The 22969-nt window shown below is 37.4% G+C and overlaps 1 protein-coding gene across 1 annotated transcript in view; it reads left to right on the top strand.

Annotated features, from left to right (window-relative positions):
• Positions 1-22969, top strand: part of LIM2 (lens intrinsic membrane protein 2) — a 42028-nt gene that overhangs the window by 13444 nt on the left and 5615 nt on the right. Inside the window, exons 2-3 of the mRNA XM_044079037.1 lie at positions 60-209; positions 22372-22506. Of these exons, the coding sequence (XP_043934972.1) occupies positions 60-209; positions 22372-22506 (285 nt within the window). The remainder of the gene's footprint in view (positions 1-59; positions 210-22371; positions 22507-22969) is intronic.

The following is a 22969-nucleotide window of genomic DNA, read 5'->3' as shown; positions in this document are numbered from 1 at the left end:
ATTTTTAAGCTATATGTTCACTCACTGTTGTTTTTTTTTTTTTTCTTCTTTTGCAACAGCCTACTGGAATGCTACAAGGGCCTTCATGATTCTATCTGCCATATCATGCTTTTCTGGCATCATTGCAGGAATCCTTTCCTTTGCACACTTCTCTGCGTTTGAGAGATTTAACAGATCCTTTGCTGCAGGCATTCTGTTCTTCATATCTAGTAAGTGATTTGTTATTTCTTCTTATATTTTTGCAATAAGCATGCTGAGGATCAGATTCCATCAAACAGTGCTATATGTGCATTTAGTACACTATTAAAAAAAAAAACTTGTTAAGTTATACTGTTAAGCTACCTAGATCCAGCTTATAACAACTTACATAGGTAGATAGAGAGATAGCTATAGATACATAAATAGATGGATTGATTCATATGAAGTTACCATTCAGAATGTTGGCACTCAAAAGGATGCACTCAAAATGCTGACAGGGCAAAGCATTCATAGTTCAGAAATTAGACAGACGTAAGTGGATTAGTAGATTGGTATTAGGGCTTGGATTGTGTGTGTGTGAGTGTTTGCAGGTTAGGATAAAGGTTAGGTAAGTGGATAGCTTAAATACTGGTCATGTTTTTGCTGCAGGCTTCTGTAACTCAGCCTGTCTTGTGTAGTGGTAGGGTTAAGAAAAGGGTTTTTCAAAGGTAAGGTGCAGAGTTTGGTTACCTATGCATTAGTAAGGTTGTGTAGGGAGGCAAAATTCTCCCATGTTTCCAAACGGTTGTATTTTACGTACCTATGAAATCAGGTCCCTCATTAGTTGTTCATCCCACTAGGTAATTTATATGTTAATATGTGGGTATAGACACTTTTATGTAAGTCAGACCTGTTTCATCTGAAAACAAAAGACAGGTTTGCACATACGTGATATAAAATGAGAGACAGAATACAATGTCGTTTATAAACATAAATTAAAACAGTAATGCCATCTTTACTTTTAGTAGCATTGATATTGTACATAGCTTTAATCATTTAACCATGTGAAGGCTGCCAGCCTAGCCAGATAGAATTTTGTAAATAATTCTATGTCATTGCAAATATTAATATGATCCACAGGCTTGTGTAACAAATGTAAGAAAACTGTGTTATAATCTGAAGCTTCCAAAAATGTAACCACCGTGCACCCTGCTGGAAGAAAGCTGATAAGTATAGGATTTTACGAATGTCTTTGATCTCAAGCTCACAGATAGGATGTCTGAGCTAGAAATTCTTTATAGTCTGCTAAGACAGAGATAATTAGTAGGTCTCACATGTAAAGTGTCTTTTATTGCTGTGGCTTCCTGGCAGGTGCAGATCAAAAAATTTTAAATTCTGAGTTATTTTAGCCTGGGAAATAAATCAGAGAAGAAACAATAATGATGTAATCTGAAATGACTCAGCAGTACTGTCTATTATCAATTTAAGGACAGAAAGAAAAAATAGCATTTTGTATTTTGTTCTGAAGCTGACAACAACTCACCAGCACTTTGCCTTGTAAGTAGAATTTAAAACATAGTTTGTCTTAGGGACAGATAGGAATAGAGGCAGATTAGTCTAGCGGTTTTCTATATTTATGTGAGATGATCCTACAGTATTGTTTTAAAGTATTTTCCTGTGATCCCTGAGCTCATTATTATCATTATGTTGAATTGATGAGTATTGTCTTGTGTCTTTATTATTTATTATTAAATATTGTAAACCTTTTATTTATTTGTTTGTTTATTTATTTATTGCATTTGTTGACTGAGAAAGTCCACTGGGCCTAGGAAGAGCCCATTTTCAGTGGATGCCCGGGGAGAAAATCTCCACAGTATTACATACATAAGCTCCACAGTAATGCATACATAAGTAAAATGTTGATACATACAAAAGTAAAAAACAAAGTTGAAACATAGGACAATGTCATTTCATTAATTACATACAAAAATCCTTAACTATATGCAAGAGTAAACTGTGTTAATGTGTTGGATCAAGTATTATGGGCAATAGTATGACATGAGAGGAAAAGTAGTGGTAGAAGTGGCAATAATGTATTACAGTTAGCTATAGCTGTGAAATTAGTGATGCCATGTATTTGGATAAACACATTTGTATATACATATATTTGTTGAGTTCTAAGGTAAGGACAGTTGACTTCAGGGTAGAAAGCTGGTGACAGGTCAGAGTTAGTCGAGGTGACAGAAATGAGTCAGACTTCAGCAAACCAGATGCTCATGTCCTCAGACAAAGTGCTAAGTGCTTGTTGTTTTAAATGTGGCTGTTTTATGTAGAGATAATTTAAGCTCTAAGAGTATTTGCATATATTTGGTGATAATGTGTAAGCCACTCTAGAATAGCCTTGCTGTTCTTCACAATTACTATTTGGATAACAGTAACATTACATAGCAGAACTGGACACCCTTTGGTAAGGGCCTTTATAGTAGCTAATAAGAGTAGTTGATGGCAGTGGATTACTACCTTATAGCCTGGGCAGAAGGGGCATAGCTTGTGAACCTGTGCCAGCCTTCCCTAGGAGTGTATGTGTATTTATATATAAATCACATATCAAAGTTTGTGTGTGTCAGCTACTTGGGCAGGGACAAGAAGCACTCGTTGGACAGAGAGGGTACTGGAGGTTTTACTTCATTACTCAGCTGAGATCTGAACCCTATAGCTGGGCCAGTGGGGAGTCTTATTGGGGATCTGGGAAGAAAGGGAGAAACCAGCCCCAGACTGACTGTGATCTCTGTGTGCTCTTAAGGGAAATTGTACTTTACTGTGTGTGTACTTGTTATCCTTCCCAATGTGCACACCCCTCACTGGTGCTTGTGGTGAAGAATGAGGCTCCTTGTTTACTGGGCCTGTGCACGGGCATCACATATTAATTGTTTGGCAGTGGTGGGATATCCACTTCAAATATTCATTGTTTGATAGTGGTGAGATAGCCACATCACATACTAAATGGCTTGTAGTGGTGTGGATAGTGAATTCCTATAGCTTGTGTACAGTGATCACTGAAGGTGTTTTTGTGCTCTCAATCAGCCATACAGTGAACATTCAGAGTTCAGATCACAATTGTTTTATTTATTTTGTTAACTTAGTTAGTCAGGGAGAGCAGACAAGCATGTCAGCAGAGGAGTATGGTAAGCTGACAAGGAGCCAATTGGCTGAGATGTGCCAGGCTAAAGAACTGGTGCATGCAAACCTGACTAAGGCAGACACGATTGCAGCTTTGTTCACAGCTGTATCTGAGAATAGCAACCAAGAAGATGATCAGACTGGCCATGGAGATGTATAACGCTCAGAGAATGGACAGCTCGACCTTTCTACAGAGGACTTAAAAATCCATCTGGAGCTAAAGAGACTTGAGTTGGAAGCCAAGCATTTGGAAATAGAAGCAACAGGCAGACTGAGGTGTCTAGAGATTGAGGAAAATAAGAACGTGCAACATCTGCAGGCTGAGGTGAGAAACTGCTATGCCTGGAAGCTGAGAAGAAGAAGAGGCAGAGGCAACATGAAAAGGAGATGCTGACTCTTCAACAGAGTCATGGAGGTAATGGGGAATGGAGTAACTGGACCCCAGAAGCACAAAACATAAGTAAATTTCTTCCACAGTTTACAGAGGGGGATACTTTTGATAGTTTTATTCATATGTTTGAAAGGGTATGTAAACAGTATGATGTTGAGCAAAGGCTCTGGGTACAGTTCCTGACCCCCTTACTCCATGGTTGTTGGTACTGATATTCCCTTGGACAGAGTGACTGCAAAGGTAGAGGTGAGTAGTAGTACCCAGGCTGACAGTGAGGCCCCACTGTCAGAGGATGCCAGACTTCCTTTGGAAGGGGAACTGGGAAGGGTTACAAACAGGGAGTTGAGAAAAGCTCAGCTCACAGACCCTACATTACAAGGCCTGAGGCAGGTAGCTAGTGAGGCACATGATTCTCAGAGGAAGGGGGAATCTGTATACTGGGACAAAGGGTTACTGTATAGAGAGTGGACCCCTGAGGGAGGGCTAGAGGGTGAGAGAATACAGCAATTGGTAGTGCCTGGAGCCTACCATCTGACACTTCTAACCATAGCCCATGATATTCCCTTTGTAGGTCATATGAGCATAAAACATACAAAGAGACATATTATGCAGAACTTCTATTAGCCTGAAATTGCCAGAGATGTAACAGGGTACTGCAGGACCTGTGAGCAGTGCTAAAAGGTAGTCAAGGCAGGAGACATGATGGAAGCTCCTTTGATGCCTTTGCCTGTGATTGAGGAGCCATTTTAGAGGGTAGCTATGGATATTGTGGTGCCTCTGAGTACTCCAAGTTACACAGGGAAAAAGTATATCCTAGTGGTAGTAGATTATGCTACAAGATACCCTGAGGCAGTGGCTTTTTCCTCCATTGAGGTGGAAAAGGTGGCAAATGCTTTGTTAGAGATTTTCAGCAGGGTAGGTTTCCCAAAAGAAATACTGACTGACAGAGGTGCCAATTTCATGTCAAACCTGCTGGGTTGTCTGTAGAAGTACTGTGGGGTGAAGCATCTAAAGACCACCCCCTACCATCCCCAGACTAATTGCCTTGTTGAGAGGTTAAACTCTACACTCAAGTCCATGCTACGGACATTTGCAGACCAGTTTAAGAGGGAGTGGGAAAGTATTTGCCCCATCTGTTGTTTTCTTACAGAGAGGTTCCCCAGGAATCCACAGGTTTTTCACCCTTTGAATTGCTGTATGGGCTTAGGGTGAGGTGGCCTCTAGACTTAACTTGTGATGAGTAGGAAGGTGAGTGTGAATCCCACAAGGAGTCGGTTGTGGCCTATGTCCTCAAACTTAGGACAAGGCTCAGGGAACTCATGGGCTTGGCCCAGGAGAACCTGGGAGAAGCCCAACAACAGAAAAAAGGTCTGGTATGACAGGAATGCTCAAGCTAGAGAGTATGCTGTAGGGCAGCAGATAATGGTTCTCATTCCTGTCAGCCACAACAAGCTGCAGGCAGCTTGGGAGGGACCCTACAAGGTGGTAAGGAAGGTCAGCGATGTTAACTACATGGTAAAACTTCTAGGCAGGAGGCAGGGACACAGACTGTACCATGTTAACATGATGAAACCTTACCATGATAGGGAGGCCCTTGTGCTGAGTACTTGCAGTGGATTGCAGGAGGAGTCTGAGGGAGATCTGGTGACTGATCTCCTCAGTGAGGCTCAGACTGACACCTCAGTGGAAGGGGTAGCAATGTCCCAGCTGCTATCTTCTACCCAGGTTTGAGAAATATGAGCAGTGTTACAGGAGTTTGGGGACATGTTCACTGGGAAACCGGGGTGCACCCACCTGGTGCAGAGCCAGGTGGATACAGGACCCAAAAGGCCTATTAGACAGGCCCCTTATAGTGTGCCTGAGAGAGTCAAACAGACTCTGTGGGAGGAGATACAGGAAATGCTGGAACTAGGGTTAATTCAAGAGTCCAACAGTCCCTCGGCCTCCTCTGTGATGCTGATGCCAAAGAAGGATGGCAGCACCAGGTTCTGTGTAGACAACAGGAAATGAAATACTCACACAGAGTCAGATGCTTAGCCCCTGTCTAGGACAGATGAAGCCCTAGAGCAGCTGGGTGGGGCTGAGTATCTTACTACCATTGATCTTACCAATGGTTAATGGCAGGTGCCCTTGACTCCCAGTGCTAGAGAGAGGTCAGCCTTTGTGATTCCTTTTCGCTTGTATGAGTTCACAAAGATGCCCTTTGGGATGAAATATTCCCCAGCGACTTTCCAGAGACTGGTAGATCATATCCTAGCAGCAGATTTTGCCCTTGATTACCTAGATGATATCAATATCTACAGCTATTCCTGGCAAGAGAACCTTCAGCCTGTAAGGGAGGTGCTGAGCAGACTACAGAGGGCAGGGTTGACCATTAAACCCAGCAAATGTCAGGTGGGTATGGCAGAGGTCTCCTACCTGGGACATAGAGTGGGGAGTGGTAAGATCAGGCCAGAACCTGCCAAAGTGGAAGCCATTTAGGCATGGCCTGCACCTGTTACCAAAAAGCAGGTGAGGGCATTTTTAGGGACAGCAGGGTGCTACAGAAAGTTTGTCCCCAGTTATAGTATCATAGTTGCTCCCCTCACAGACCTGACAAGGAAAAACAGGCCAGATAAGGTAGTGTGGACCCCAGCATGTGACCAGGCATTCCAGAATCTTAAAGAAGATTTGGGAGTACCCCCTGTGTTAGCCAGTTCATATTACAGCAAATAATTTGTTGTGCAGGTGAATGCTTTGAACCATGGGGTGGGGGCTGTACTTAGCCAGCTTTCTTCAGAGGGAGAAGAGCACCCAGTGGTTTATCTCAGTCATAGGCTCAAACCCAGGGAGGAATGCTATTCAGCTGTAGAAAAGGAATGTCTAGCCATAGTGTAGGCACTGCAGAAACTTCAGCCTTATCTGTATGGAAGGAAATTCACTGTAGTTACAGATCACAATCCTCTAACATGGTTACATCGAGCCAGATAGCAAAATGCCAAGTTGCTAAGATGGAGCCTAGAGTTGCAAGCATATGATATGTAAGTGCAGAATTGCAGTGGGATTAGCAATGCCAATAAAGATGGCTTCTCAAGACAGGGAATGGGGTAAGGTATACTTAGATAGACTCAACCCTCTCAAGCAATATTTCTCAAGGGTCACTTGAAAAACTAGCTTGAGTTCTCTGGGGGGGGGGGGTTGTGAAGGCTGCCAGACTAGCTAGATAGAATATTTTGTAAATAATTCTATGTCATTGTAAATATTAATATGATCCATAGGCTTGTGTAACAAATGTAAGAAAACTGTTTTATGTTCTGAAGCTTCCAAAAATGTAACCACAGTGCACTGTGCTGAAAGAAAGCTGATAAGTACAGTATTTTATGATTGTGTTTGATCTGAAGCTTGGAGACAGGATGTTTGAACTAGAAATTCTTTCTATTGTGCTAAGACAGAGATATTTACTAGGTTTCACGTGTAAGGTGTCTTTTATTGCTATGGCTTCCTGGCAGTTGCAGATCAAAGAAATGTTAAAATTTGAGTTCTGTTAGCCTGGCAGCTAAATCAGAGAAGAGACAATAATGATGTAATCTGAAATTAATCAACAGTACTTGTATTATCAATTTAAGGACAGAAAGAAAGAATAGCATTTGTTTTTGTTCTGAAGCTAACAATAACTCTCCAGCATTTTGCGTTGTAAGTAGAATTTAGAACATAGTTTCTCTTAGGGACAGATAGGAATATAGGCATATTAGTCTAGCGGTTTTCTATATTTATGTGAGACTATCCTACAATATTGTTTTAAAGTATTTTCTTGTGATCTCTGAACTTTCTATTATCACTGTGTTGAATTGATGAGTATTGTCTTGTGTTTTCTATTATTTATTATTAAATATTTTAAACCTTTTAACTGTGGCTTTGTGTAGACAAAATTTAAGCTCTTAGAGTATTTGCATGTATTTGGTGATACTGTATAAGCCAATCTAGAATAGCCTTGCTGTTCATCACACGTACTATTTAGATAACAGTAACATTACACAGTAGAATTGGACACTCTTTGGTAAGGGCCTTTATAGTAGCTGATAAGAGTAGTTGGCGGCTGTGGATTACTACCTTACAGCCTGGGCAGAAGGGGGCATAGCTAGTGAACCTGTGCCAGCCTTCCCCAGGAGCATCTGTGTCTTTGTATATAAATCAAATCTCAAAGTGTGTGTGTGTGTGTCAGCTACTTGGGCAGGGACATGAAGCACCAGTTGGACAAAGAGTGTACTGGAGGTTTTGGCTTGACTACTCAACTGAGATCTGAACCCTGTAGCTGTGCCAGTGGAGAGTCTTATTGAGGATCTGGAGAGAAAGGGAGAAACCAGCCCCAGACTGTCTGTGATGTCTGTGTGCTCTTAAGGGAAATTGCACTTTTCTGTGTGTGTACTTATCCATCCCAATGTGCACACCCCTCACTGGTGCTAGTGGTGAGGAATGAGGCTCCTTGATTACTGGGACAGTGCACGGGCATCACAAACCAAAACATAAAAACAGTCTATTTTAGTTAATAGGGAGAAATCTGTATTACTAATCTGGTAGCTAACACATCACCAAGTCTTAATGAATGTATATAACAATTTATGAATTTTTGGATTCAGTTTTGCCCTTTACATTTATCTGTGCTCTTTGGATACTAGATGACAGCACAGTGCTGTTTATGTACAGGGATTGTTCATCAAGATTTTTTTCCTCAGAATTTTTCATTACTGGATTGCTATTTTCTGTGAGGATATTTTTTCCTCCTTTTTTTTGGGGGGGGCAGTCTTGTATTGATTCAATACAGCTATGCCTACTAATCTGAATGATTTAAGGGTTCATGAGGTTTACTGACATTATGTGTTTCAATAATAGTAGTATAGTGGTCATCATGCAAAGTTACAGTATATAATTATGGGCACAATATATGTTTATTTTTATGTACTACTTATTTTTTATTTATTTTGTTATCAGTTTCCTATTGATGTAATGAATGATTATTTCTGCTTATGAGTTATATCTTTCACGTGATGTTGGTGCACTATTATGGGTCATGTGGCATTTAGCACTGATTTCATTTAATACGGCTTATAGATTTTACACTGGAAAAGTCATTTTTAGTCAACCTGCAGTCTGCTGTTAATTTCTAAATATATTTTGAACTTACCTTTAAACAGGGAATCTTCTTTGCATTTATTTGTGGTTCTGGTTTTGCTTTTAATCTATATTTTAAATATCTATCTGTATGTATGTATATATATATATATATATATATATATATATATATATATATATATATATATATATATATATATAGCTAGACAGATATATGAGTCTATTACCTTTCATCTAAGACACTTTTTTCTATTCACAAAACAGCTAAAACAATTTAATCTAAAACACATTAGTCAAATCACATTACATCTAAAACTTCATATACAGCAAATTCTTCTCTAAAGCCTCCTTGTTTGTGGGGGGGGGGGAGCTCCTCTGAACCCCCTTACTGAAGTGCTATAACTCCACAGTTACACACCTGTAGAGAAATGAGAAAACTCCTCTCACAGTGAATCATTGCTGGTGCCCAAACACAAATACAAACATCTAGAGATAGCAATACAACATAGCAGTGTCATCATAATGGTGAAATGACTCAACACTAATTTGTAGCATAATTCCTAGGATGCAAATCAACATTAGCAGTGATTCTGTGCAGCTTTCCATGCTTCTCAATAGCCTTTCATGCTTTTCTATTAAATGTGATTCAGATATTTGTGTTTCTCATGAAATGTTCAACAGCTTACAAATCCTGGTCTGTTCAGAACAACAAGATGCAAATCTCCAAAATGTTGTGTAATAGGTAGGACAAAGCCATAGAGACAAGATTGCATTGGTTTGAACATGTGCTGAGGAGGGATGCTGGGTATATTGGGAAAAGGATGCTAAGGATGGAGCTGCCAGGTAAGAGGAAAAGAGGAAAGCCTAAGATAAGGTTTATGGATGTGGTGAGATAGGACATGCAGGTGGCTGGTGTGACACAGCAAGATGCAGAGGACAGGAAGAAATGGAAATGGATGATCCACTGTGGCGACCCCTAAAGTTAACTGCTGAAGGGAAAAGAAGAAGAGGAATAGGTGGGACCATTAAAAAAACTCTTTAATAAAAAATATTTAAATAAGATAAGTGCTTTTGTTTTGTTTCACCACAAAACTTCATCAGATAACTCCATGGAAGTACGGCTAAGAATTTATGTAAGACATCACTCCTCAGCAACTGTCATTTGAAAACATACATGCCAGTCTAATCAGTTGACCTTTAAATATGTTTTCCCTGCAAAAAAAAAATGGATAGAAGCTACTATAGTGCAGGCATGTGTTAGAAAAAGTAGGTTTACCATACATCATTGACTCAATCTCATCCTTAGATATGTTCTTGGATAGAGTGACACCCATATAATTGATGGATTCAAAATAATATTGATATGTAAATGTAAAAAAAAAGCATGGTACCATTAATATATTTGATAAATTCCTCAATTAAATCTTGTGGGACTGTCCAAAGAATAAAAATGTAATCCAAATACCAGAAAAAAATGATTGGCAGTGTTGGTTAAACCTAGATTCTAGGACATGGGATGTCTCCCAGCTGTACATTACAAGATTTGCATTAATTCCCCTTCAAAAAATGAAATCGCATTTTAGAATTATTTCCATAAGTTCCATAATGAACTTTAAAGGTCAGCTATCAAAATATGTCATTTCTAGGAGTGCAGTGTGAACATATTCCAAACCAATCAAGTGTGGTATACTTATGAATAAATAACATCTATAGTTGAAAATTATACTGCTCTAAGGGAAAAATTTGTTTAGTTTTGGCTAAAAAAATCCCATGAGTCTCTAAGTATATGTTGCACTGATAAAAACATGTCTTTCAACAAATAATGCTAGGGGGAAGTGTTGGATCATTGATCAGCTACCACCAGCCTGTAAGGAGGACTGAAAATATCTTTGTGTATGTTTGGAATCCCGATGACTACTAGAATGATGGGAATCTTTTCAAGAAAAAAATTATAAGTTTTGAGTAAAATTACACCCTGCATCAGACAGTCTTCCAAGAAGAGATTGATTTTCCTATAAGCTATTGAAATTTCATTTTTAGAGACATTGTATATTTAGTGGTGTCTTGTAGCATACTGATAATACTACTGACATAGTCTATCTAGTCAGCAAGAACAATACCACTACCCTTGTCAGTACTCATAACACTATTATTAGATTTTTTTAATTCAAATATTATTTCTCATTCTCATTTATTTAGATTGAAAAAACAGTTTCCTACCTACTAGAAAACTGTAAAAATTTTTCTCATGACTCTTCTCTAACATGGCTAAAGTAGTGTGAAGAGGTGGTTCATATGTACATTTCCTCCTAATTTTAACTGGAGAAAAGTTATCAGATGGATCAGGCTCTGTAGTATGGTAATAAATATTCATTTTTCTAGTAAATAGTCCGAGTTCCACCATCAAATCTGAAATACTAGTGGGTGGATGAGGTAAAATTTTGAAACCTTTGCTAAGCAATGAGAAATGTTCTTTTGTAATGTGAAGGTCTGTGCATTTAAATATATTAAAACCTTGATAGGACCATACAATGCCTTCACGTGAAATGATAACATCAGACTGAGAATGATTTGTAATGTCCTGATATGTTAAAAGTTTCTTCCGTGTTGTTTGCCCCTTGTGTTGCTTCTGCCCCTGCTCCATTTTGTATGCCCCCTGGAGGAAATGAAAGAAGGGGAGGAAGGTGTACAAAATTATTATTTTATTTGTTCATTTATTGTTCATTAATCTTTCAGATCTTCATACCAGTGGGGGAAACTGCTCCTGATAAGCATCTTGTTGTAGAGAGGATGAAGGTGGGGAATTCAGGTTTGATTAAACCTCATGAAAATGAGCCCCTATAACAGTACTAGTGCCTAAAAAAATATCCAAAATATTAACAAAAGGAGTATTGTCAACCACCTGGTGGTCTTGTAAAATATTTGAAATTTTAGGAGGAGGATAGGCAGTATTATTAAAATATGCAGTACAATCTCTAAATATTTTTCTGTTTTCTTGCAACATTCCATTTCATCAACATTGATAAAAATCTGATCATATCTGGTTTTATGATAGTCTAAGAACAAATCATTAGTAATTTGGTCATTCAAAGTAGTGAGTTCATTATATAATTGGTTTAACAAGACATTATTTCATTTTATAATACAATTAATGAGTTCTAGAACATGAAGACCAAACACGGTCAGCAGTTCAGTATGTGCTTCACTACCTAGTATCAGTCCATTCGAATACTTGCAGGGTCTGAGTCCGTTCACTACTCTACCTTCAAACCTTCATTTAGGAAGGTGTTATCCAATTGCAGGCACACCTTGGAAAGCTTTTTTTTCTAATGCTGCCATTAATGTTAGTAGACTAACAGTAAATGGAACTGTGTCAGGGTCTGCCAAAGCTTTGAAAGAGGTAAAATCAACATGTAAGCAGTCATGAAAATTCCTCATGGTGTGTGGAACATCCAGTCTATTAAAATCATTGGTGTTATTAGTTGCTAGACCATTATGAACTGTAACGTGTGGATTAGAAGGTTGAGAAAGGAAAGCCATATGAAGTATGTCCTGCAAAACATTGTCCAACCCAAATCAAACCACTGATAGGTGGGAAGGAGGTAGATGATTAAATGATGATATATGCTCCAGTATTCTGCTCAGGAGAGACTGGTGTTGAGTAATTAACACAATACATTGTGTAAAATCCCCTGACTGGGTATTGGAAATATCACAAGGAACTGATATGCAATCTCCAGTAGGTAAAACTTCACTGTTGGTGCCTGTAGACATAATGAAACCCCAGTTGGTATATGCTGGACACTATCACACTCCAAAAGTAGAACCAATTACAAAAAACAAATGTTGACATCAGGTAAACCCAGAAATATCTCATGCACAAACAGCCACATATTCCACTTACTGATTTTTCTGTGCACGTATGCTAGATAATGTTTCCAGTTGTCTTCAGTGGTCTACACTAGTTGCCTATGTTTCTCCTTCATATGGCTTTAGGCTCATAGGTTCATAGGTAAGTGATGGGTTAGCTGCCCTCCTGTGCCATTTTAAGCTAGCCAATCTCTCTTATGGTGCTCAGATTCACCTAACCTATGTGGTATTCGACTGACCTTACAACAAGAGCAATTTGCAAGGCAGGTGAAAGCGTACAGCAAAAAGTAACCATAAACACGAAAAAAAACAAAAGCAAAACAAAAACAAAAGAAAGCACTCTCCAAACCCAATCCACCAAAGGCCAGCACTCTCCAAACCCAATCCACCAATTTATTCTTTATTTAATCAGTCTAAAAAATATAAATTGGTTTTGGCAACTGCCTTCCTCAGTATGATTATAAAATTTAAATGTCTTATCACTACCTTGAAGGTAACATCACAATTCCTTGGACTCACATTTAAAGACATATACTCATTTATAAAAACAAAACTTAAACTAGTATTCAGTCAAATCAAGAGAAAGTAAAGCTTTTAGTTTCACAATCCAAAAATGTTCCTTTACACTAAGCATGTTTTTCCATCCTAATTTATTTGGTCCACTAAACCTAATTTTGTCAATACCCAAAACATGAAACTGGGCATTAGGGTGCTTGTGTGTATGCTTAAACAAGGCATTAGATTCATGCTGACATCTAATGTTACTAAGATGTTCAAATACACATGTTTTAAAAAATTGAGAAGTCTTTCCAACATAGAAGCAGAACAAGAACATGTAACTAAATATATAACCCCCTTGTGAATTACAAGTAATACCAGTTTTAATTTCATAAACTCTAGGAGTGTTTGCTGATGTAAATTCCTTACTTTCGAGAATGACAGCACATGCTGTACATGCACCACAAGGGAAAGATCTCTTTAAAACATACATACTACAGTCAACCCTCTTTTGTAATGACTAAAACAATTTCCTATAGTCTTACTACATCTATAAGAAAATGAACATTTGTCAGGGAAAATTTCCGACAATAAACCAACAATTGTGAAGAATCTGATGAAAATAACTAATATTCCCAAATGTGGTAACCAACCTTAGTTTTCAGCGACAATAAACTTGATCTTTCTTATCTTGATATTTGAATTTGTCACCCTTTGATTTATTATTAGTATTATCCAAAGACTGTTGTAATATGTTAGGATCATAACCTCTACAAATAAATCTAGATGTTAAATCTTGACTAACATTACCAAATTCTTCCACTTCAGAACAAATTCTTTTCACCCTATAATACTGTGATAAATGAATGTTATGAATTATATGTGTAGAATGACAGCTAGAAGCCTGTAGTAAGAAATGTTTATGGAATTCCTTCCTGTATAAGGAAGTTTCAACAGTTCCATCCAACTTTTTCTCAACCAATACATCCAAAAATGAAATTCTGGCAATACCATAATTTAGAGCAAAACAAAGACAACATTTATTATCACTGAGATGTTAAATCCATTCCAACAAAAATTCCAAATCAGATGTCCAGACAAATTAGCAGTCATCCAAATAGCAACACCAGTTATCAATAAAGTCAATATAAATGTTATGACTGACATCATGTATCAAAAACTGCTCAACATATCCCATAAATAAATCAGCATATATAGGAGCAAAAGAGGCTGCCATAGCAGTACCCTGTAACAGCAAATAACACTCCTGCCTAAATATAAAAAACATTTTAGTCAAAACATGTTCTGTAAGACACAAAAAAAGGTATTGAAACTTGGACTATATAAATTAACATTATTTAACTAATATTGTAGAGCGTGCAAACCCACCCAATGAGAAATATTGGTGTATAAGGATTTTACGTCCAATATACATATATACCATCCCATTTCCATACATGCTTGTTTTAATATATTTAAAAATTCTGTAGTATCATGAATCCTAGATCAAATAGCATGCAATAAAGTTTTTAAATTATGTGTCAAAAAAGCTAAAAGGGGTTCCGTTAGTGAACCAATGCCTGCCACAGTGGGACATCCTGGAGTTTTTTTTTAATTTTTATAAATCTTAGGCAGCCTGTAAATATATTGCATCTTAGGGTCATCTACTGTTAGCTATTTCACAATCTCCTATCAATAATGCCCTGCTCAACTGCTAGCTCCAAAAATTGGTCAATTACATATTTAAATTGCATAGCGGGTTCAAATCGCATCCTAGAATAAAACTTAAGGTCATTTATCTGGGTGAAAACTTCCTGTTGGTATTCATGAGAATCCTATATCACAACAGCATCTCCCTTATTAGCAAATGTAATCACTACATCAGCATTCCCACTTAAACAGTCAGGTTCTAACCTTTTGTAAATTAAAACGGAGTTCCTTTAATATAACTTGTTCAAAAGCCATCACATACTTGTTTCTGGGAGGTTGAAAAGAAGGCTTAAACCTAAAAGAGTCAAAACTGCCATAGTTCTTGTCTTTAAAAAATAATAATAAATTTAAATAATGACAAAAATCATTAATGTCTTGCACCAACCTCACTTCTGAGACAGGTTTCTTGGAGACAAAATTTAAACCCTTATTAAACAAAGACAAATCATCATTAGATGAAGAAACAGAAGAAATATTGTGCACAATGTTGTTACAATTCAACTGGGTCCCAGCACCTGTTGTAGAATTTCCAATGCCTCTTTATTCCTTTTGATGTTTGTGCCCTTTTCTATTATACAATCTATTAAAGGGCTAAAACTATTAACCCTCTTATCTGAGGATAAATCAGATGAAATATCAGGATCAGTCTCAAGGGCAGATGAAGAATCATCATTTAAAGATGCTGATGCCCCACTGCTTTTCAGTATAGAGCCTCAAACTCTTTTCTTTTTGTTCTTTTTATTTGATGCATCTTCAAGATTCCTCTTATCAGATCTAGCAGCCTTGTGATAGTGTTTCCAAGAAAATTGCTGTTATTAGTATAGTCCCAGACATCACACTGAAACTTCTTTGTTTGCATTCCTACATTTCTTCCTCAAGTCAATCTAAAGACTCAGACAATACCTGTAGCAACTAGCGCAGTCTGTTTCCAGTTGTCTTCAGTGGTCTACACTAGTTCCCTAAGTTTCTGCTGAATATGGCTTTAGGCTCATAGGTTCATAGGTAAGTGCTAGGTTAGCTGCCCTTCTGGGCCACTTTATGCCTAGCCATTCTCCCTTATTGTGCTCAGATTCACCTATATCATGTGGTGTTGCACTAAACTTTCCCATCCCATGATCAATAATTATATACTACCCCTAAGGAGAATAACTGGGATCCTACCATAGAACATTTCAGGAGACCCATGTATGCTATAAAGCATTTAGAAGCTGCCTCTGTCTATTAGTAGTATAGAGGGCAGTCCTGGGGTAAATTTTTGGCTTCACATCCACAGACCCAAGTTGTGCTTAAATATGGACAAGGATGAGCTTTGTTTCATGGATGTGGAGTCTGTTTCAGAGCAGTGATATCCTTTCTGAGATATACCTGTCTCTTTAAACCATTCTGTTAACATTGCAGAAGAGGTTTAGATCCTGAGGATAATTATTTTTGATGCCATTTGACTTGCTAATGTGCAGTAAATCCATCAGTACTGGGTTTGAGGATGCCTTGTATGTGAGACACAGGTCAACTCTTGGCAGTCTGTAGTATACTGAGTATAATGGCATGGTACTGAATCTGTCCAAGCACTACATATTTTTTAGGCCCTGTATCCTTTTAGTGGTATCTCTGTGGGTGTTCCAGTTGTTTCATGTGACTGAACAGATATATGTCAGAAGAGGATTATACTCAATGACTGGCCTAATGGGGGCTGAGTAAAGAGGGACAATGACTTCCCTAGATCTAGGCACAATCCCTTTGTTTATATGTTCTGCAATGTAGTAGGACTTTCTCATGAAAATGGACAAATGTTGCTCAAAAATTAGGCCACTTCTATATAAGTTCCCAAATTCTAAACAACTGGGTCAACTCTTATGGGTGTATTGTCAATGTGTTAGTTTCCTGGGGTAGATGCCTTCCCAAAGGATACAATAATGAATTTGACATTTAGCTTCAATCCGTGATTTTGGTACTAGTTATTAATTTGGGACAAACCTTCCTGCAGGATGGCTAAGTCATTTGAGGATACAACAGTGACGGCTCATGCTATTGGACTGCAGGACTGCAGCCCCCTCAGCTATACAAAAAACAAAAAAGCAAAATAAAAAACTTCCCAGAACTTGCAGATGCATGCTCAGAACTTGAATCTAGATTGCTGTTTAACCAGTCGGGATTCAGAAGAAGGCAACAGTCTACAGATGCCCCAGAAGTCTATGTAGGTTACAACTGCATAGACTGGAAAGGGTTCAGACTGCAAGGTCTGCAGTCTGTGCATGCTCAAACAGAAATAGAGCCAGTGCATGCATGTATGCCCAGTATTCCCTGGGAAACAGTTTGAATGGAGTTGTTTCATTTGCTGACATTGCCATAATGGGGACTTTGCACTGAATGGAGTAATTAGCATGAGGAAACATGACTTTAAGCTGCTGCTTGACATAACAGGACTTTGCACTCAGGTGTGTGTGTGTGTGTGTGTGTGTGTGTGTGTGTGTGTGTGTGTGTGTGTGTGTGTGTGTGTGTGTGTGTGTGTGTGTGTGAGTGAAATGCCCCAGTTAACTATAACTGGTGGCTAAAGACTAACTCAGGCTCAAACCCTGAGCCTTGGGTGTAGGTAGCAAGAGCCCAAATTCCCTGCCCACCACCACTTGTGAAACGTTTTCAGATTTTTGCCTCATATTTTTGTTCTATTCTGTTCCTCATAACATCTGTGGTTTTCTGGATTTTGAATTCACTAAATAATGACAGATATTTGAATTTCAGACTTCATATTCTTCAGAAAGTACATGGAAATGCAAAACATTTTATTCTAAAACTTCTCTAAGTTTATAAGATCAATATTTGAAATTTGTCCCTATTTTGGGGGCTGTATTCTCCCATTGTTGGCTTTGTCCAGGTTTTTTGTGTTAAGAGTTTGAGAGCTATGGTGAGAACTGAATTCACTAAATATGTTTGGGGGCTGTATTCCCCCATTATTGGCTTTGTCCAGGTGGTTTGTGCTGAGGTTGACAGCTATGGTGAGAACTGAATTCACTAAATGTTAGCCATTTAAGTTTCAGCCTGCCTGCCTTTCACGAAACAGCTGATTCGGCATAGTGATATGTTGCTCTGAATGCAGTATACAGGGTCCTGGGTTCAAGAGTTGGCAGTGAAATGCATGGCTGTAGCATAGTATTTTATTCTAGCAACTTTCCAAGTTTGTACAAGCAATGTTTAAAATGTGTCCCTAGTTTTTGGGCATTTGTTCCCCCCCAATAAATTTTGGCTTTTTCCAGATTTCTTATGTTCATGTGCTGGAAAGTTGAGAAATACAGTTGAGTGTTGAGTGGATTTTACAAGGAGCTAAGAGCTTCAGGGGAAGAGAAGCTTAGTGTTGCTCATGCTGAGTCTGTTTGCATTGTCAATAGCACAACAGGTAGTATACTTGCTTTTGATGCAGAAGACTGTGGGTTCTACTCCCCCAGCATGTAGATGTATTGCTGATACTGTACTATGTTGTACTTTTAAAGGGGGTGGATGCTGCAGTTCTGAGAATGCCCTCTTTGGCAGAGATACATAGTCACGATGAATCTGTTATCAGTTTGCCATCCATTCCCTATTGCAATATTACTAGCTTATCATATTTTAATGTAACATCGGCAATTTATTCCTCAAAGGCAACAGGTACTTTATTTGTAGATGAAACACTGAAATATAACACTTATAATATAACCTCTTCATTAGTTACATATCTCTTTAATGTGGAATTATTTAGATGACTTTTACTTCTGCAGGGATTGTGCATATTTACTGATACTAGTGGATTATAGAAGTTTGAGTAGACTTTTATGATGGAAATGTTCTGAACTGGGCTGTTTAGCCATTATTGGTGCATGTATTTTGTTTCATTGTTTACTGGAAAAAATTTTAAAACAATAAATTTAAAATGCCCTCTAACAACTGTGCTGTATTATACAAGGAATATAATTTAATACAATCATGAAGGTGTATCAAAGAATGCATGTATGTTTTATGTTCCAGGGACCTATAATTTGAAAACAGCCCAAAGTTAATCTTTATCTGCCACTGGCAAGATGTATTTTCTTTGAATGTGGGTTTCAATGCTGTTTCAATGAATGTGAGTTTCAAGGGCAGAGAAGTTTTAATGCTAAGTCTATTTTCATTGTGAGACTGCATTGCTTTCTTAAGCAGACATCTATTAGTGTTTGTGCTGTACAATGTAAAATAAAGCTTTTAAATGAAATCCAAATCATCAGAGAAGTAAAGCAGTATGCACATTACAGTGTTTATGGTAAATGGGGTGAAATAGCCAAGTAATGGGAAATTGGAATGGCTGCATGGGGGAGGCTCCAATCAACCATGGTTTTGTGAGGGGAGAAGGGTGGCAAACTCAAAGAAAGCCCCGGCTGAACTATGCCTCTCAACTGTCCGGATTTTCACAGAATGGATAGATTTTTGCTCTTTATTTGTGGTTTGTTCCTCATAACATTTGTGGTTTTCTGGCAAATCATTTAGGAATGAAGTCAATTAATAATGACAGACATTGAGTTTCAGAAAAATGCATGCTAAAGCAAGACCTGTTATTCTACCAACTGTCTAGGTTTAGGCAAGAGTAATTTTAGTACTGTCAGTATATTCACCCAATATATTAGGCCTTGTCCAGATTTCCTCCATTAAGAGGTTGAAAGGTACTCGCAAATAAATTGCTTTATAGAATTAGAAATATCCAAACCTCTCAACTGTCCCTGACTTTAGCTCAAAATGTTGGTCTCCCCCTAATAATCCCACCATGAAATGACAATTTTGGAAGAAAATGTGGAGGGTTTACAATTAATAAATAATTGTAATGAGCAGCGTTATAGATTACTTTTTTTCAGAAATGCATGTAGATTCTCTTATTTTTTCAGCTGCTCAAATGAACAGTACTATTATTAAAAAAGTGTCCCTTCTTTGACAGGTTCCCAGCTGTATTGTGTGGCTATTTTATTTTTTTGCATCACATTTTCTGTCCGTTTTTCATAAAATTGTGGTTTTCTGGCAAATTAGTGGCAAATCATTAAAGATTGAAGTTAAAAAAATAATGAAAAACATTTGAGTTTCAGATTTCATACCCTTCAGAAAATTCATACTAATGCAAGACCTACTATTCTATTATCTTTCCAAGTTTATAAGAGCAATATTTAAAAATTGTCCTTATTTTTGAGCCTTTGTCCCACTTCTACTTACGGCTTTGTCCAGATTTCTTGCTCTGAGGTTAAGAGGTATGACAAATATGTCAGGGCCATCACTATCAGCCAGAAACATTTCAAATTGTGACATACTTTTTGTATCCCACTCGCCCATGTAGTGACTCTGGATGTGTCCAAGCAAGGCAAGGAGCAGTTATGCACTGTAAGTGTGCAGAGTATCCTCCCATCCAAGGTAGACACAAGTACTACAGTGGCTTTTCATCTGTCCTTGATTTTGTAGAATGTTCTGTTTTTCTGTCATATTTTTATACTGTTGATTTATGCTTCTTATTATTCAGAAAATGCATGTTGTTGCAGTGCCTGTTGCTCTGTGTTTAAGTAGCAATGCTTTAATGACCATCAGATAACCTTGTCTGACATTGTAAGATGCAAGAAAGCTTTAATTAGCATACTCTTAAAGAATTACTAACATTGAAAGCCTTTTTTTGTTGCCATGCAGAGAATATTTACATAACTAGATAACATATAAGCCGTAGGTATTGAAATGCATATGAAAGTATTTGTAATAATGGACAAGATTACATTATTTTTAGAAGCTCACTACATTTGCTGGAGACTTGCAGTCATATTTGCAGGCTTTCCAGTAAACTAAACAGAATGCCAGTCTATCATGTGTGGTCCATACCCTGTGCAGTAATCCTTTAAGCAATTTATCTTGAGCTTGTTTCTTGTTCATTTTTTTTACTTTGATCATGTTTTTCCCATGAAACAAGTAGATAGTTGTTGTCAGGCAGCAGGTCTTTTTTGGATAAGAAACATTTTTACAAGTGGGGGTATCACAGAGATTGCTACTTTCAGCATGTTACTTGGTACTTTTATAAAGCTGAATATAAATTATAATTACAACTGCAGTGCAAGGAGAAGGAAGAATCAAGGAGAAGGAGTAGATCAGTAGCCAGTTGGCAAATAAGCACATAAGCACATAAACACAGTACATAAGTACAGTAAATACAATGTATAAATATATAAATACAATAAATTCAATATTTCCCTCCTTTTCAACTTCCTCAATTCATTTGATATACTTGTGTTATTAAAATTGTACTAAATGCAGTTGTAATAATTATAATTATATGTCTCCCTCCTAAAACACATAACAATGTAAAACAAATAAAATAAAGTAGACATATAAGTAAATAAACAGAATGCCTAAATCTATTTTAATATAAATAGATCTTATAAAATTGTTGATCTACTAAGCTTCTGGAATCAATTAAGCAATTAGAAATAGTGTGGGAAATGAGTATTTAAGTAAAATTTGGTTTACATACTGTTATCTAAGGAAGTCTAGTTATTGACTAGATGAAAAGCACTTTATCTTACTATGTAGTTCATTTTACTTATTTTGCTCTTATTTTATTAAAGTTTTGTGGTGCTGTCTCATTTCCCAGCTTCATTTTTGTTTTGTATTTATGCAATATAAATCTAGTTTACAAATTATGCCTCTCCATTAGTGTGCTTTTATTACTTGCATTTATTTGTTTATTTAATCATTCATGCATTTCTTTATTTGTTTATTCTTAATATACAATGTTTTGTTCACTCTGCTTCATCCCTAGTAGACTGCAACCACTGTTTAGGGTGCATAAAGTGTGTGTGTGTGTGTGTGTGTGTGTGTGTGTGTGTGTGTGTGTGTGTGTGTGTGTGTGTGTGTGTGTGTGTGTGTGTGTGTGTTTCTGTCATCTGGTTATTCTATTATTCATTCCTGTGTTTAGTTAAAATGTAATAGCAATATGGTCTACACTTAATGGTAAATAAGGCTTCCTAGTGCAGTGGTTAAAGTGTTGGTTTTGCAGACTAAAGGTCATGAGTTTGAATCTTCTGGGCTCTTGCTGGAAAGTGATGTGTTTGCTGGAAAGAGATGTGCTTCAGCTGCCCTAACAGGGTTGGGAGGGTGGTCTAATGGTTAAGGTGTTTTCCTTACAAACACAAGGTGCAGGGTTTGAGTCTCACAAGGGATAATTGGCTAGGCTTAAAAAGGCTCACAAGAGCAGTTAGCTTAGTACTAATCTATGAATCTATGAATAAGTGCAGGTTTTCTCTAATGCATTATCTATACATGCCATGTATAATGTTGTAATATATGATACAAGCCAGATACCTAAAGCCACTGAAGCTGAATATATAGTCTGGATTATTACTTCTAGCATGAAATAATATAGCATTTGCATGTAGCCAGGCAGAGCTCTTTTAGCTAAAAGAAATAAATTGTTCCTGTGAAGAAAATGCACAAGCCTGTGTTTTTTTTCAAAGCAAAATACTGCAGTATTTGATGTTCTTATATGTTGTAGTTTAAGCTATATTCAATATACAAGTTTTTGTGTTTAACTGTTTAATGGGAGTTATATGAGTGATTGTATCCAAGAAGAATTCTGTTGGAAGGCCCATATAATTTGTTTTTTCTTTTTTCTCTTTCCTTTTTTAACTTAGCTCTTTTTGTTCTTCTGGCAATGGCCATCTACACTGGTGTTACAGTTAATTTCCTGGGTAAACGATTTGGAGACTGGCGTTTTTCCTGGTCCTATATTCTGGGCTGGGTTGCTCTACTTATGACCTTCTTTGCAGGTATGAGTTACAGTGCATTTTTGTTGCAAGACAAGAGAAAATGCTGATTTAATTTAATGAAAAAAAAAATGTTAGCCAGCTATACCTACTAACCAAAAGTGGTATATTTTATGAATGACAAAGTATAATCAATATTAAAATAACAAAAAAAGCAGTTTCTTGCCACAAAGACATTGAGTGGGGCTATTCATAAAGCTTAACAGAAAGTTTAACAATTGGTACACTTTGTGTAACCTTTCTGAGTGAATAGACAGCAAAAGCATTGTGGTAGGGTTGTTCCTGAATTCAGAAAAGTTACCACAAGGTATACATAGTGTACATTTCATGTTAACCTTTATTTATCCATTATCATCTTGTTTCCAAAAATTTACACTAAGGTAGAAGTAAAACATTTACCTTTCGGTTATCTTTCATCTCACAGTAGAATGCAATTAATACAATGATTATCAATTTTCATTGATGA

Source organism: Protopterus annectens, chromosome 8.part0 (genome assembly GCF_019279795.1).
Source record: "Protopterus annectens isolate FY-2018-M chromosome 8.part0, PAN1.0, whole genome shotgun sequence".
NCBI lineage: Eukaryota > Metazoa > Chordata > Ceratodontiformes > Protopteridae > Protopterus > Protopterus annectens.
Note: the sequence above shows the minus strand (reverse complement) of the source record. Positions and strands in the feature narration are given on the sequence as shown.